Below are 15,042 nucleotides of genomic sequence, written 5' to 3' on the forward strand. Positions count from 1 at the left end.
AAAATTGGGGTGTGATTAATATATGCCCACAAAACAGACAGAGCTCTTAATTCATGCGGTCAGATCCTAAAAAGGAATGAATCCTTAGATAGGATAAGATTAACTTTCCTTAGTCGAGGTCTAACCCCGAGAAATAGAAGCCGCAGACACATCTCCCCCCCCTTTTTTGGGGAAATGAAGAGTGTCTTTGAGAACCTCGAATGGACTTCTGACTAACACTGCTGAGATAGAACTTCAAAGCCCTGATTGCCCAAAGAAGTTTATCCTCATCTTCATGACTAGTTTAAGAAAACTTGGAAACTTGAAGGTAGAAGCCATATAGAGGACTTGATATTAAGCAAGGAATCCTGGCTGACACAACAAAGTGAAAACGACAATAGATCCAACTGGAATTGGTCGTATTCAACAGAAAAAGCATGAATTTCACTTCTCCGTATGGTAAAAGCCATAATAAGAAGGAAAACCGTCTTAAAATTATATTGGAACTGTTAATAAGCCTGATGAAAAAGGTTCATAGGGAGCTCATAAAGCATCCCAACATGTTACACAAGTCAAAACCGCTTAAGAAGGTAAAGGAACGAAAAACATAGTGTTGACGTTCCATAGTTTGGATCAGTTCCAAAATAGGTAAGACAGCACAGAGTTGCGATGACTTACACAAAACAAGGTATACGAAAGCATAATCTCTATCCTTTGATGAAGAAAAGAACAAATTTCTTATCATCAAGAAAAAGATGAGAAAAACCTCTATGTATCTAGCAGAGTGATTAAGGTAATAACTACGCTCTCAATTACCCAGTAAAAAATGAATTTCCATAGAACCTTTATACAGTTCTGATGGAATTATCCTTGCACAAGTAACAAGGATTGAAACTCTAACAGAAAAACGTTCTTCTGTAGAGATAACTCAAAGTTATTAATGGCCAGACATGAAGTGGCACATGTTTGGATCAGTAAAAATATGTCTCAGTGAGATATGATATTTGACCTGTGAAGAAGTTTCCTGAAAATAATTGTACAGGAGACTTAAAAGGTCGTAAAACCATAATCCCATGGTTCATTAAGTATATTTCATGAAATTATGGCAAAAACTCAGTTATTGCAAAAACTCACCAAGAAGGCAAGATATTCCAGTTTATGTCAATGGACGAATGTATAACAATCGCACACCCTGCTGGATCGATTTCTGTGAACTGCATTGTTGACGTTGTTCAGCATACCGGTATACACTGCGATATACGATCGCATAACGCTAATAACTAGCGTTTGATGATAAACAACATTCTTTGATATACTATGTACACCATGCAACTCGTCTGCAACTTCACTGCCGCGCATGCGCAATTACATTATTGAACCCAAAGGAAAAATAATTCGAAAGAAAGAACTGCAGGACAAAAGGTCCAAGTTGAGACGAACTGGTATGAGAAAGACGATAGAGAAAATTTGTTGTTCTTGCAAAGAACGAATAAGTTCCTGATTTCCAGTTACAAGGAGTGATAATATGATCACCTCCGTGTCTGTAAGTAAACCACGACCGATGTGTGATAGTTGAAACCATCACAAAGGAATCGTGAAAATGTGTTGTAAATGAAAAACAGCTAAAAAGAATTTTCGCTTTTCAAGATGTAGATGTGCAGGTGATATTCGTTAGGATACCACATAATTGAGAAAATCAAGATACGTTGTTCTATGTGATCGTCCATAACCTTATCTGCTCACATCTGTATAAGATGTAAGGAAGGTTGTGGTAGAATAAACTATATTCTTGCCAAGATAATCTTCTAGTCTAGACACCACTGAATAGTGGTAAATAATGACAAAAAAGATGGAAATCTGTGTCATTAAATAATCCCGAGATTAATACAATTATCTTAAAAATAAAGCTGAAACGGACGTGAGAAAAGACGTCTCAGCAGAAGGACCGGTGACCGGACCGGTAAATACCGACCGGTGACCGGAACCATTTGTCAAGGATGGGTGGGCAAAGAAACCACGGCAAGCCGAACTTTCCCACTCCAAACACACTTGAAAATTGGTAGAATAGGACAGTGTTTAACACTTATAAGTTAATGACCTATCTACAGAATATAGCCTCTTCTTGAACCAATAACAGGCGCCTTTAAAATCCTGGATAATACAGGTCGCGAAGTCATCGATTTGCGAAGTACGGAAATATGATTGATAGTGGTACCTCCGGAATCGGAGGTGTGATGGCAGAAAAAGGTGAAAACCCTAGGGGTAACCTTAAGCGGGTCCACGCTTGCCGGTAGAATGCATGGAAGTCTTAAATTCTGACTTGATTAATCCATTTACTTCAAGACTTCTAACCTGGACGAATTCCAAAAGGAATACGACCAGTTATAGGAAGACGGCCTGTTATGGCCAGAAGTGTAATAGAAGAATAACTTTAAGATGAGGTCCCTCCAGATCCTAGGATCTAAGATCTGAGTTCAATAGGTCCTAAGCCATCTACAAGACTGTAGCCGCTATGCGGTCAATCTGATAGGCAATCCTATGTATCAGAACTCTTGTTGATTCCAGTAGCTTGAAAATATGCACTGCCGTAGGAGCAATAGAAAAGCAGAAGTCGATACAAATGTCGTCTTGCTAATCCTGTTAGCGTCATTAATGTGTCCCAACTGTTCCGTGACACTGACTGCAAAGTCTGTAGCCGACAGGTAAAGGCGGTTAAAACAATTCATCCTTCGGGTCTCGAACATAAATTAATAGAGGTCAAATAGTAATGTTCGACCTCAATGCTAGTCTCCGAGCCCACTTCAGCCGATCTATCTGCAAGACCAGTAGTCTGCATGTAGCCGGTTGAGATAGAAGTACAAATAACAGATATAGCATGATTTGGTAACCGTCGCCAGTAGAACATCAGTATTGAAAAACACAAAAAGTCATGTAGATTGTTGAATCCATAAAATATAGTATTCAATACAATCATAGCCAGGGGTATACAACTATGTAATGTAGACGATACCCGTGATACTAAAAATTGACCGATGAAAACACAGTGGAATACCGGTAATTGGTAAGTGGTGACCGAACCGGACCGGTCAATGACCGGTAACTGTAGCCCGGTGAACGGACCAGTCATAATATGACCGGTGACGTTACCAGTTAAAGACCGAAAAATGGTGGAATCCATATGGTCTGTTATCAATGTCAAGCACTGCTCAGAAAAGAAGATCATGCCAAAAAAATCCAATCCGATGGCGATGAGACATCACTTATTCTGACCGGTGATCAGTGATCGGTGATATGACCGATGAATGGTGACCGATGTCCGGTGATCGGGACCGGTATAATATAACTGCGTCAGAATGGAAATATCTGGTGCAGAAGAATGACCATCCACGAAGTCATCTGATAATGTTAACCGGAAAACAAGGGTAGATTATCAGTATTAATAGGCATAAGTGTCCTTGTAGTCGTAGTGGAGAAAAGAACAGCTTATCCCGAAGCCTGAATGTTAAACGAACTAGTGTTCGTATACAACTACGGCTCGGTGACTGCAACATGTGTGGATGCCATAAGAAGAACCATCACACGTGGAATGGAGACATGATATTCCTAAAGGAATAAAATGGAGAACGTCGATATGACCAGTAGGTTCATTAACGCCTACGTGAGAAGTGGAGACATCCATATAACTTCGATGCCGAAATATTGTTCGGCTACGCTGGAAATATTGTCTTCTACAATATTGTCTCCGTGAGCATTGACATGATCGCTTACGAGCGTATCAACGCCGAGAACTGCTCAATGAAGGAGAGGTATGTTCGATAAATATCCAGTGGTGCTCAATGCAGTCCGCTGATGTCTACGTGAAGGTTGACGACGTCCTCGTTTCCTGCGATGTCGAGATCTGGATCGGCCGAGATGTGGATCGGCTGCGATGAGACCGAGATCTTCTAGAATAACGTCTCCGTGAGTGACGACGTGATCGCTTACGAGAGCCGCGACGATGAGAACTGCTCGACGAAGAAGAGCGTGTCCGATGTCTAATCCTTGATGAAGACGATGTATTCAACGAAGAATAGGAGAATAATTCAATGAAGAAGACCGAGTTCTTCTTCTTGACCGGTGACTGGTGTTATCGGTGGCAGGCCTAACTGATGACTGTTGACCGGTGACCGGAGCGGTGATCAATGACCGGACCGGTGACCGGACCGGACCGTTGACATGACCGGACCGGTGACATGACCGGACCGGTGACATGACCGGTGACCGGACCGGTGACATGACCGGTGACCGGACCGGTGACATGACCGGTGACCGGACCGGACCGGTCACCGGACCGGTGATCAATGACCGGACCGGTGACCGGACCGGACCGGTGACACGACCGGTGACCGGACCGGTGACATGACCGGACCGGTGATCAATGACCGGACCGGACCGGTGACATGACCGGTGACCGGACCGGTGACATGACCGGTGACCGGACCGGTGATCAATGACCGGACCGGACCGGTGACATGACCGGTGACCGGACCGGCCGGTCAGACGTCGATCAATGGTCCGTGATCAACATCCCCGGTGACGTACCGGTCATATCATGACCAGTGTTGTCACCGGATAATGACCGTATGGCGGATGCCAAATGGTCCGGCATTGGTCGATGTCCTTGACCAATGCCATCGGGCAAAGACCGGCTGACGGGTGTCGCCATATGGTCTGATGTTGACCGACTGTCTAAGAGACTTAGAATAGTACGGTCGCGAGCGTGCCCGATACCCGGTGACTGATACTGCAACTATCATCCATGATCTGCGAAGTCACCGGGTATTTATCCACTCTTGTTTCTGCGACCATCATGTAGTCCAATATATGAAAAACAAGAGCAAAGCATATTCAACCATAAACTGGTCACAGACCAGATTATCATACGGCACATAAAATCATTATTTGACCATAATGAAAATTATAATAATACTGCCGTAGATCATAAATTAAACAAAAGTTTAATTCAAAACAGATGAAAAATAAAATGACGATCAATTAGATTGTCATACGGAACGTTAAAATCATTATTGCACACAATGGCAAATGATAAACAATCTGTCAATAGAAGAACACGCTTTGCACGATCTCGTAACACATTAGAAGAACATGCTTTGCACGTTCTAGCAATGTATTAGAAGAGCACGCCTGAAAACACCCAGCATGGTAGAAATAAACCATTGTTCGATAAAAACAAGCATGGCTTACCTTTTACAAATAAAACATAATCCATTAAATCCACACAAATTAATCCGAATGAGAAATAAAAAGATAAATAACACAATTTATCTATTCAAAACCCCAATCAACCAAGTGAAAAACAATATTTTAATTCAGAGCCGTAAAAGACACGTATACACCTGGTTGATCCGGAAAGAATATTGAGGGTTGGTTACCGATTTTTGGCTAGGTTGCATTGCACTATGTTTAACCTGGCCTGTATTACGGTATTGAGGTGGCGGATTCCCAGTTAAAATTCCGGATGAGTTATTTCCCCTTGGAAAGTATAAGCATACGATAACAGGTCAGTATTTATGACATTAAAATAATTGCTAATTAACTTCTATTGACGCTGCACACTTGTATTGATTCAATAGAACTGTAAACTATCATCATAAATTTTAATAAACTAATGTTTCGTAATATCTTTAATCCTTGAAACTGTCCACGATATAAACTTTAAAAAATGTCGACATTTCTAACCAAGGACATGCCTTTTTATATATTTGACAGGTTTGTTCAGTCACAGACTTTCCATCATGTTTTTTGGATGTCAACTCAACTGCTGTATACACAGTTTCTAACAAAATCGATAACACAGATGATTCGGCACTTATTGGCTCTTGCTTTCTTGATTCGAAAAAGTTTGTGATCGGCTGATATTTTGGCGCAACACTCTCGGACGTCTTTCAACCTCTATTAGCAATTTTTATTTTGCACCGTAATAGAAACTAAAAGTACAGACGCTAAACAAATACATGCACAATGAGCGACGAATTAAGTCAGATTGAAAACGCATGTTTGTCGTCGTAAATAATTTGGTCAGACGCTTAATTTAACTATGAAATCCAATCCGCATAGCGTTTGAAAAACTATGACCGTTAGCTGAGCTTGCTGAATGTAAGCGTCACCGAGTTACAATAATAATTCCAAAGATAAAATACCTTAAATGAGCAAAGCATTTTTGATCGAAGATTTTGTATCGTTCGCATCAAATTTGACGAATTTGCGTAAAAGTCAAATTGGTTGCGTTTTTAATACGCATGATATTGTATTTCTTTGCATTTTTAAACATTTTAATAGGGTGAAAGACGCAGATACGCAGCTTATCTGGGGCACTGTAGCTTTGTTTATTTATAATTTTTTAACAGCACATCTCTCACAAAATACCTGCTGCTTATCTTCTTCTGAGGGGCTCTTATCCAGACTGCCAGTCAATTTGCAGACCAGATTCGCAACTGGAGATTTGCCTCCCTTTCTTGCCGGTGTACCGGACCCAGAGTTGCCTCCCTCGGAATTTCTATCGACAGATGGGGAAGTTTTTTCAGCTTCATTTTTTGCGGTAACAGCCGATTTGGGAGGCTCTGTGACACTTTTGATGTTCCGTCGTACACGCGGAGTGCGCATGGGTGTCCCTCTGGTGGTAACCACCGCCTGAAAATAATTCATTATTTAAGACTTGCTTTGGGAAAACGGGTCTTAATGCATGTGAGTTAAGTGTTGCTCCAGTTCAGCCTGTGCAGTCTGTGCAAATCATTCTAAAGAAGAAAACATATACATAAAGTGGGCAGAGCGATCATTGTCCAGGCGAGATGTCAATTACTTAATTTAATAAGCCTGTGTTCCTGTTCAAAAATGCCTTGTATACTGCACAGTTATGCTTCATGCAATGTGAAATTTTGTAATCGATTTCAGACGTATTCAAGCATTGATTCTTATACCTTAAGATATCAGCACAAACTGCAATTAAAATTGTCCTTTATGCACTAAAGATTTTTGCAAATGTATTACAATAACTTGAGATATTTGCAAAAATAAAATTCTTAAAGGTGTGTTTACATTCTGTCCAGCCTGTGTGTAAACCCATGAAATCCCAATTGATTCTGCATCCTGAAGCAGGTAAGAGCAAATACATGCCAAATCATTCATGTTATTAATTATGTTAAAAACTGCATATGCAGCAGTTGAAAGTAGCGAGTTGACATTCAAAAACATGACGGAAAGTCCGTGATTGAAAAAATCTGTTAAAAGTGGAAAAAGTCATATCCCTGGTAAGACATTGTTGACGTTGACGGGACAGAAAAAAAATTAAAATGTGCATATTGCCTAAGGGTGCCATGATTGAGTTAACGATTTCTAGATTGAAGATGTCAGTTAACATCAGTTTTTTATTTTTTTATTTTTAAGTTTATATAAACCAGAAAAGCAAATTTAAAAATTAAATGGCCCCGTTACCGTGACATTTGACCAGTTGACCTCAAAATCAAAAGGCGTCTTCTTTACTTTGAAAATAGCAAGATACCAAGAGTTCTTAAGATATCACCCAGATATGATGTTCATGTTACAGCCCTTTGATCTTGAGCTTTGACCTGTTAACCCCAAAGTTTATAGTCGTGTTTGTTTTCTAACAAGAAACTATCATAACAATTTTATTTTTGTAGGATAACGAAGTCTATAGATATCATGCAAATATGAAATGGTCCACAGAATTACAAACCATTTAAAAGATGCAAAGCAATACATCCCTGCATCTTTCAAGGATGGAGTGGGATGCATATAATAATTGGTTGAGTGGTATGTTGATTTTCGTATGTTTGGCATATACATGTAAAATGAACAACAGCATGCCAATAATTACACATCCTAATAGTAATCATAGTGAAGAAAAATTTAACTTACAAAAACAATGTTTAACAAGAGTGCCAAACTGTCACAAGATACGCCCCTTCGAAGGTTTTGGACGCCATGCTCAATGCTTGAAATGCACTAAGTGATCTCGAGACCAAGTTATTGACCCGGCATGACCCATATTTGAACTTGACCTAGATATCATTTAGACGTAACATCTGACTAAATTTGGTGAAGATCGGATGAAAACTACTTCAATAAGAGAGCGGACACCATGCTAAATGCTTGAAATGCACTAATTGACATTGTGACCTCGTTTTTGACCTTGCATGACCCATATTTGAACTTGCCCTACATATCATCTAGACACAACTTCTGACCAAATTAGGTGATATTCGGATGAAAACTACTTCAATTAGAGAGCGTACAACCTGCTAAATGCTTGAAATGCACTTAGTGACCTCATGACCTTGTTTTTGACCCTGCATGACCCATATTTGAACTTAACCTACATATCATCTAGACACAACTTCTGACCAAATTAGGTGAAGATCGGATGAAAACTACTTCAATTAGAGAGCGGACACCATGCTAAATGCTTGAAATGCACTAAATATTCCTGTAACCAAGTTTTTGACCCAGCATGACCCATATTCGAACTTGACCTAGATATTTTCTAGATACATCTTCTGACCAAGTTTAGTGATTATCGGATGAAAACTATTTCTATTAGAGAGCGGACACCATGGTAATTGCTTGAAATGCACTTAGTGAACCAGTGACCTAGTTTTTGACCCGGCATGACCCATATTCGAACTTTACCTAGATATTGTCCAGATACAACTTCTGACCAAGTTTGGTGAAGATCGGATGAAAACTACTTCAATTAGAGAGCGGACACCATGCTAAATGCTTGAAATGCACTAGGTGACCATGTGACCTAGTTTTTGACCTGGCATGACCCATATTCGAACTTGACCTGCATATTGTCTAGATAAAACTTCTGACCAAGTTTGGTGAAGATCGGATGAAAACTATTTGAAAAGAGAGCGGAAACTTCTGTGAACACCGCCCGCCCGCCTGCCCACCCGCCCCCAAGGTGAAACTATAATACGTCCCGTTTTTTTAAAACGGGCGTATAAAAAAAGAATATTTCAGATAAAAAAAAAATTGCCAGAAATCTTCCATTTTCCATGATTTTACAGACATTTAACAATTGAATTTTTTCCCCAGATCTGTTCTTACCATATGTTTTGTATGGAAGTGTTACAGAAAGACAAATGTTTCACTCACCAGGAAAAGGTTTGCATTAAACGTGTGAGGAAAAATTACTCATGAGGGAAGGGTGTGGATTAAAGGTGTGAGGAAAAATTACTCACCAGGGACAGGTTTAGATTAAAGGTGTGAGGAAACATCACTAACAAGGAAAAGGTTTTGATTAAAGGTGTGAGGACACATCACTAACAAGGAAAAGGTTTGGATTAAAGGTGTTGGGAAACATCACTCACCAGGGAAAGGTTGGGATTAAAGGTGTTGGGAAACATCACTCACCAGGGAAAGGTTGGGATTAAAGGTGTGAGGAAACAGCGATTCATCCACTCTAACATTCTGTTCTTTACACTGAAAAACAAAACAAAACATACACGAGTTACTTGACAACTCTTATTTCGTAAACAAATGCATTTAGTATGGTTACTTTAATCAACAAAATGTTGATTACTTATATTCCCCTAACCAACCAATGCTAAAGAAATCAGACCACGGATGTTTCCGATAAAAACGGCTAAGGTCTGTAAACTTTCACTGTCCACACACATCCATTTTCACCAAAAGGATGGCCAGTTAATGGCTAGAAAATAATTATATTTCATTATAATGTTATATTCAAGGAAAGTTAAAAAGAATCAGTTGATATTTTCTGACTGGTACCAAATGGTAGGACATAAGAAACAAACTATGTACTAGTGATTACGTATCAACTAATATCATTTCACTTTGCTCAAACATGGCATATTACAAATAAAACAGAGTGATGTGTAACCAATCAGTCAAGCGCACAATGGAAAGTAACACAATATAAAACACGGCTTTTTGTTGGTCGATATGATCACATGACGTGAACTAGTTTTCAGCCTTTACGACAAAGTTAGAGTACATCGATTGTGGGGAACCATGCAACCTTTGCCCTTTTCTTGACATTTAGAACATCTAAAGAGCAAGTTATTTTTCGAAAGGCTGATTAGTTCCTATAAATATTTTGCTGATCTTCAAATAGGTTGACCCAAACACTTCATTCTATCTGATATGGAAAATATCACCACCATTACCCAAATTGCCAACCAGGCATGAAAGGAAAACGTCAGGATTAAGTTTAGCATCTCACAGGCTGAATATAGAGAGAAAGAAGGGCATACCTACACTCTCAATTAGATTATTGAACATTTTGCACTAGTAATTAAGGATTTGTGATCCAACCCTTACCATGTACAACCAATGGGGACTGACAATTTTCAAGCCCTGTGCCTTTGCTTGTTTGAAATCTTTAGTCGTATCGTTCTGCCGACCCTGTAAAAAATATATATACGTATGCAGAAAATGTCCAAAAATATGTTTTGGTAATATAAACAAAAGGGCAATGATGGTAATAAAGTGCTCACCAGAGCTCAAGAATACCATATCAAAAAATGGCATTTACATTGTCAAGATACAAATTCTGACCATGTTTTATCATGATTAATTGTAATGTGGCTTCTACACATGTGTTTTTTAAGTAAGATTAAACCTGGTGACCAAGTTTTTGGATGCTTATGACCCAGATGCAAATTAAACCTAGATATTGTCAAGACAACCAGTCACAGAACTAGTGACGTACTTGTTGGACATCCAAGACCAAGATTTGACTTCTCCTAGATAACCAATTATGATCAAGATTGAGTCATAAACGTGGCTTCTTAAAAGGGAACAAGGTTTTTCAAAGATTTGACCTGGTTTTTAAATATACATTATCCAGATCGCAACCCCTGTCTTAATATTGTCAAGATAAACATTCTAGGTAAATTTCATCAAGATTGAATCATTATGTGGCTTCTAACATGGTAAAATGTTTTGTGTAAGACTAGACCTGAATACCAAGTTTTTGGACACAAGTCACCTGGATTAAAACATGGCCTTAATATTATGAATTAAAACATTTTTATTAAGTTTCATCAAGATTGGGTCATAAATCTGGCCTCTATATGGTAAACATTTTTTTCAAGATTTAACCTACTGACCTAGTTTTTAGAAATGACACAGATTCCGAATTGGCGTAAATATTGTCAAGAAAAACATGGAATTGTACCATTTAACAAATAATATTTTGACCTCCGATTGTAAGGTCAATTGCAAGTACACCATGACAATCATTAAAGCACATAATTACTTGAACATACCTCATATGAGGAGAACACCGTACCTCATCACAGAGTACACAGGGTACACCAAAAACACCCCATCCAGTTAAAGACTTCACCAAAAACACCCTCCTCCTTAAAGGGTTCATCAAATCCCTTCATGTTTAAATCAGCATTGAGAACAATTTCAAGAATAATTTTAGCACCGATTGCTTGTCTAACACTATCGAAGGCACCCCTATACCTGAAAGATGAAATGGGTGCACGTATTGTCGATGGTCCAACGATACTCCCCTCCCAGACACGTGACAATCTCATTAAACTCTGCCTGGTCCTTGGCCAGTCGTCTAGCAACAGTGATCACCACGCCTTGCAGTGCAGTTGGGACATCCTGAAAGAAACAAGAGATGTGTTCGTCAGAAACACAATGCCCCCTATTGCGCCACTTTGAAATATTTTTTTAATTCTTTTTTACATTTGACCTTGAACTTCCACCACTCAAAATGTGCAGCGTCATTAGAACGCAGCTTTGAAATTTTAATTTTTTTTACCTTTAACCTTGAAGGATGACCTTGACCTTCCACCGCTCAAAATGTGCAACTTCATGAGATACACATGCATGCCAAATATCAAGTTTCTATCTTCAATAATGCAAAAGTTATGGCCAACTTTTAAGGTTTTTTTTCCGGACAGACTGACATACACACATACTGACATACTGACTGACAATGCTTTATAAAGATTTCCCAGAACAAGCCTTTCATGTAACAGTATAAACAAGGGACAAAATTGTCACAAAACCAGGTTTTCATTGTGAAAAAAAAATCTGATAAAGGGAGAAAACTCAAACTGAACTTTTGAAATAAACAAACAAAATTAACGCCCTTTGTAAGTTTGTTTTTAAAAAAAATCTATTTTTAGTCGTGGCGACCTTGACATTGGAGATATTGACGTGATTCTTTCGTGCGACACACCGTCCCATGATGGTGAACAAATGTGACAAATGATTTTAAAATCTCACAATGAATGACATAGTTATGGCCAGGACAAGCTCATTTATGGCCATTTTTGACCTTTGAACTCAAAGTGTGACCTTGACCTTGGAGATATCGACGTAATTATTTCGCGCGACACACCGTCCAATGATGGTGAACAAATGTGCCAAATGATTTTAAAATCTGACAATGAACGTGAACGACATAGTAAGTTATGGCCCGGACAAGCTTGTTCCGCCCGCCCGCCAGCCCGCCAGCCAGCCAGCCAGCCAGCCAGCCAGCCAGCCAGCCAGCCAGCCAGCCAGCCCGCCCGTATTCGCCAATCTAATAACCAGTTTTTTCCTTCGGAAAACCTGGTTAATTAAAAATGTATTCGTTTTACAACATGTTATTGCAGTGCTTTACTTTGCTAATTGATCACTTAAAATATTTCAAGATGGCAGACATTTGCAGCGTTTCCATTGACTTGTAAGATTTTCGGAAAGTAGTAAAGATTTTACGTCAGTCACCCTTAATGTCTGTGCCATCCGCTAACCAATCAGAAATAAAAAAAAAAATGGGTAAAATTGGTACTGAGATTCAGAGTAAGCTTAAACAATATTAGTTCTCAAATGATCCCACACTCAAATGATTTGCCCGTATCACCCCCCTCCCCCGAAAAAAAAAACGCATTTGAATTACATTGCTCTCATATTTGACCCTGGACAGTTAAAATCTGGATTTCCAGAATGATCCGGTCAATGGACAACCTGTAATTTACACATTTGCAAACAATTTATCAGAAATGTTCAACTTTAGTGAGAAGCAGATGTCCTAATGTTTTTTAACTTTAACCCAAATTGAAAGAAGAAGGCCATTTGCGCTCACCTGCAGGGACCCGAAGCAGCTAAAACATTATGAGAGGGTGGATTTCATAAAAGAACAAGCAAATTCGTTGAATTGATATCCCCGCCAATATGCTTCTGGACACAAACGTTTTCTGGACGGATGGGCAACGCCCTTTGACCTCAATGTGTGACCTCGACATAAGCACCTAGGATTATGGGTGTTGAATGTGAAGCACCCCCAGATGATTGTGAACATCTATGGCAAGTTTCATGGCTCTGGCTCATGTGTTAATGGAGATAAAGCTCTAAGCTTATATTGAAAAGCATTTTATCAAGATACAAAGGGCCATAACTCTGTTATTAACAGTCGGTGTACAATGCCATTTTGCGTGCATCATCCTCTTATCCATATATATATATATACTCATACCAAGTTTCAATGAAGTCCGCTTTTCCAAGCTTTTCGAAGACATGGCTCCGGACGGACAGAAAGACCGACGGATGGACGGACAGACAACGCCAAAACAATATCCCTCCGCCTATGGCGGGGGATAATAAAAGTACTTTATGAAACATAAATATTTCATTTCTAGGCACAAAATAACGGCAAACTTTTAATGATTTAAAATATTGTTGTTCTCAGGTGAGCTAAAAAGAAATGGCCAAAGTAAGAACCTCGTAATCTCCGTCCACTTCGTCGTTTTGTCGCTGGGATGAGGCGACAGCACTCTCGCGCTCCTGTCTCCTCTGTTCGATGGTCACCTCCATCTTGGCTCTCATCAGCTCGAACAGCTCACTGTCGTTCTAAACGTTTGGAAGAAAGTGACAATTTGATATTAGGTTCATCTTTAACTTAGAGCGAAAAGAGACGGTTTTGGGTTAAGTTTGTTGTTAAATGTCAATCAAGAAAAATAAAATAAAAAAATTTACAATTAATTTGTTTCAATGGCCTTGAAAAGAAGATATTAAAATGTTACTTTTCCCAAAATATTTTCCCCTAAGGGTTCACAAAAGAACTCAAAATAAACTTTAATCTAACAACATTCTCACATCGTTTCTGGTCAATGTTTCACTTTTTCTTTATTTTTGTCACTTCTGATTTGAAAATGTTTTCTTTTGGATTGTTGAAAAGAAAACAATAGTTTAATACATCAGAATTAATCTTTTCAAACCCTGTTCTACAAACAAGAAGGTCAAGATGGCCCAATGTTGCTCACCTGATCCATTTTGATCAATCTAATGAATCGTTTACAGGTTTTTTTTTCCCCACTTTTTGGGAAGATAGCCCATGGCTTTGGAATTGGGAATTTTATCGGCATTTTCATGAAATTGGGAAAATAAATTCATTAGCCTTTTTTCAACATGAAAAGTCCACTGATAAGAGAAATACTAAATTTGATATAACTCTTTATAATCATTAAAATTAAAAGAACAAAATCATATAATACTTTGTTAGATGTAATTGAATTGAAATTGAGATAAAATACACATTAGACTTCTTTCAAAAAAAGAAAAAAATTTTTTTGGAAATTGGGAATTTTTTGCCACATTTTGGGAAAAAAGTATACTTTTTGGGATTGGGAACATAGCCGAATTTCGGCTATAAAATCGGGCCAAAAAAAACCCTGGTTTATTTGTTACTGCCAGTCAAATGCCAAACCAATCCAATCATTAATCACTAAGATAACGCAATTTCTATAACTTTAAATGTTATACATAGGACACTGATGCTCTCACTAAACGACGCTGGAATCAGGAATAAGTCTTGTGTGATAAATATAATATTCAACCTGAGCTAACAATAAATAGCTACACTATAGCCAGGATTGTTTTTTGCCCAATCGGAAAAACTATGGGTACCAGCCCATTTGGGAAAATGTGCATTGTGAAGTCTTCACGTGAGGATACTGATGCATTTGATTTTGTTGCTCAAAAATACTTTTTAGAGGTCAGTGACCTTGACCT

The 15,042-nt window shown here is 38.8% G+C and overlaps 1 protein-coding gene across 1 annotated transcript in view; it reads right to left on the reverse strand.

Annotated features, from left to right (window-relative positions):
- Positions 1-15,042, reverse strand: part of LOC127859749 (DNA topoisomerase 2-binding protein 1-like) — a 107,577-nt gene that overhangs the window by 44,077 nt on the left and 48,458 nt on the right. The window contains exons 12-16 of the mRNA XM_052397257.1: positions 13,753-13,881; positions 11,500-11,646; positions 10,345-10,428; positions 9,415-9,483; positions 6,406-6,669 (exon numbers count right to left, since the gene is read on the reverse strand). Coding sequence (XP_052253217.1) covers positions 6,406-6,669; positions 9,415-9,483; positions 10,345-10,428; positions 11,500-11,646; positions 13,753-13,881 — 693 coding nt within the window. The remainder of the gene's footprint in view (positions 1-6,405; positions 6,670-9,414; positions 9,484-10,344; positions 10,429-11,499; positions 11,647-13,752; positions 13,882-15,042) is intronic.

This window comes from Dreissena polymorpha, chromosome 15, assembly GCF_020536995.1.
Source record: "Dreissena polymorpha isolate Duluth1 chromosome 15, UMN_Dpol_1.0, whole genome shotgun sequence".
NCBI lineage: Eukaryota > Metazoa > Mollusca > Bivalvia > Myida > Dreissenidae > Dreissena > Dreissena polymorpha.